Genomic DNA, 2231 nt, shown 5'->3' on the forward strand with positions numbered 1-2231 from the left:
TTACACGGGCCGTAACGCGCTAGCACAAACGCGTTAGAAACGCGCTAGAAACGCGGCCTTTCGTTAATGTTGGGTATTTATTGCCATCGTGGTGCTTGTGTCTATGTGTGCTTCGTGGCGTAGTGGGCTAACGCCGCGTGCTCGGAAGCGAGGGGACCCTGGTTCGACTCGCGCTACGGACACAACTTCGGAATTTTTTTTCTAATTTTTCTCAGACTGCTACACACTACTACTACGACGAGGGACGAACGGGTGCCGCTTTGAGGAGCTTCGCCCCTAAAACCTCCTACGTACCACACGAGCTCTTATACCTCCGTGTGGGTCAGACCTCGCTGGTGGGTTAACCCGCCGAGAGGAAGTTACGTTACGGAGGCTGCGTGTCGGGGTCGCACTCACCCCGTCTGTGACCGCTCTCTGGGCACAACAGTACCACGGTCCCTATGATACATCGTGCCCATTTTGTGACACTACGATTCAAAATGTGACAGTGACACACCTATTATGGATGTGCCCACGACTTCACCTAAGCCGTCACCGCCACCTACGGGAAACAGGCCTTCGGCCTGGCCGCCCACCCGACCTAGAACTTTGGATTCATGGACCGTATCATCGTTCACTTCTAGATTTTTTGCATGAGTCTAGTCTGTTCGTGTATTTTTGATATACTTTGTATTATTATTTGTTCGGCGTTCGCAGCGTTCGGACGTGTCATCATGTGCTCCCTTGTAGGGGAGGTTTCAGCGGCCCGTGTGGGCCGCGGTATCAGGTGTACTGAAAAGCCGGCTGAAGATTACCAGGTTGTTCTGCCTCATCTGCCCACAGGTGCGTCTGTTTTAAACACGGTGTTTTTGCATGGTGATGTAAAAGCCAGGCCATATCGAGTCGAGCATGTCCGAGACAGCCTTGCGCGTCTCTCACTGCTGCCGGAAGTGGTTGCCCTCGGGGCATACCAAATGAATCACCTGTGGGCAGTGACGTTTAAGGATGAGGAAGGCAAGAAGAAGATATTAGCGGCAGATGCGTTCAACGTTAAAGATCACCGCTGCATGGTCATCGACCCACGCGATCAAGGTGTCCGACTGAAGCTTTACTGGCTGCTTCATGGCGTACCGGACGATGACGTGCGAGTGGCTTTGGCGCCGTTTGGAAAAGTTACGGAAATCAGCAGAGACAAGTGGAAGGTCAAGGGATGCATCGACAAAGGATCAACAACCCGCTCGGTGACGCTGAAATTAAAGGTGGGCGTTACAGTGGATGACCTTCCTCACCAGCTGCGTGTTGCCGAAGACATGGCGCTCGTCTTCGTTCCTGGCAGAGCGCCGCTCTGCCTCCGATGCCGTGGCACCGGACACATCCGACGAGAGTGCCGCGTTCCACGATGTGGGATCTGTCGGCGCTTCGGCCACGATGACTCCCAGTGCGTGCGTTCTTATGCCAGCGTTACAGGCCCACTCCGTAGCGACGTTGTGTCAGAACACCTGATGGACGCCGCCGACGCCGAAGAAGCTAGCAGGGAATACAACGACGGCGCGAAGACTGCTGCAACGCCCCCTGAAGCTTCTTCAGGAGCTGTTCAGGAAGCGAATGGTGGTGCCGAGCCCTCGGCTGCAGCATCGGAAACGATGCCAGAGACTACAACAGATGACGCGGAATCGAAGGCCGCAAACACGTTATTGTCAGTAGCGCAAGACGCCGACCAGGAGGTAACGGACGCCGAGATGCTCACGACCGGAAGCGTCGCTGCAAAGCGGCCTTACGAAGACTCCGACAACATAGGGAAAGCGAGTGCGTCCGGCACCGGCGAGCCTCCAACGAAGGCGTCGACTGGGCGGCGGTCTTCGGTTCAACCGAAGCCAAAGTTGCCGCCTGACCGTAGGGTGAACCCTACAACGCCTCCGCACTAGCGGAGGTGACGTTCCAGACGACTTCAACGAGGATGCCAAGAAACCCACTGTTGCGATGTGAGTAGGACGCCTGGCCAAGCAACCTCCATGAAATGGCGACTAACTTTCAATCTAGCCTTCGCGTTGCGACATTGAATGTGAGAGGACTGTGTTCGCGCAGGAGGCAATGTCAGATTAGTCGCACTCTTTTGGAAAATGACGTTGACCTTCTGGCTGTACAAGAAACAAAAATTGAAAGTGAGGAGCAAACAGAACAAATGGTTCAAATTTTTCGCTCTAGATACAATATATGTGTTTGCCACGCTGTTGGACGGTCAGGAGGCTGCG

General features: G+C 54.5%; 1 protein-coding gene across 1 annotated transcript; it reads left to right on the plus strand.

The window, feature by feature from the left end:
• Window positions 1-713: 713 nt before the first annotated feature.
• On the plus strand, window positions 714-1904 carry LOC119462063 (uncharacterized). Its single transcript, XM_037723414.2, has one exon. It carries the CDS (start codon window positions 714-716, stop codon window positions 1902-1904), a length of 1191 nt encoding a protein of 396 aa, XP_037579342.1.
• The last annotated feature ends 327 nt before the right edge of the window (window positions 1905-2231 follow it).

This window comes from Dermacentor silvarum, chromosome 8, assembly GCF_013339745.2.
Source record: "Dermacentor silvarum isolate Dsil-2018 chromosome 8, BIME_Dsil_1.4, whole genome shotgun sequence".
Taxonomy (NCBI): Eukaryota; Metazoa; Arthropoda; class Arachnida; order Ixodida; family Ixodidae; genus Dermacentor; species Dermacentor silvarum.

What these genes read in the sequence shown, in the direction of transcription:
- LOC119462063 (XM_037723414.2), top strand. Translation starts at nt 714, where the DNA reads ATGTGCTCCCTTGTAGGGGAGGTTTCAGCGGCCCGTGTGGGCCGCGGT.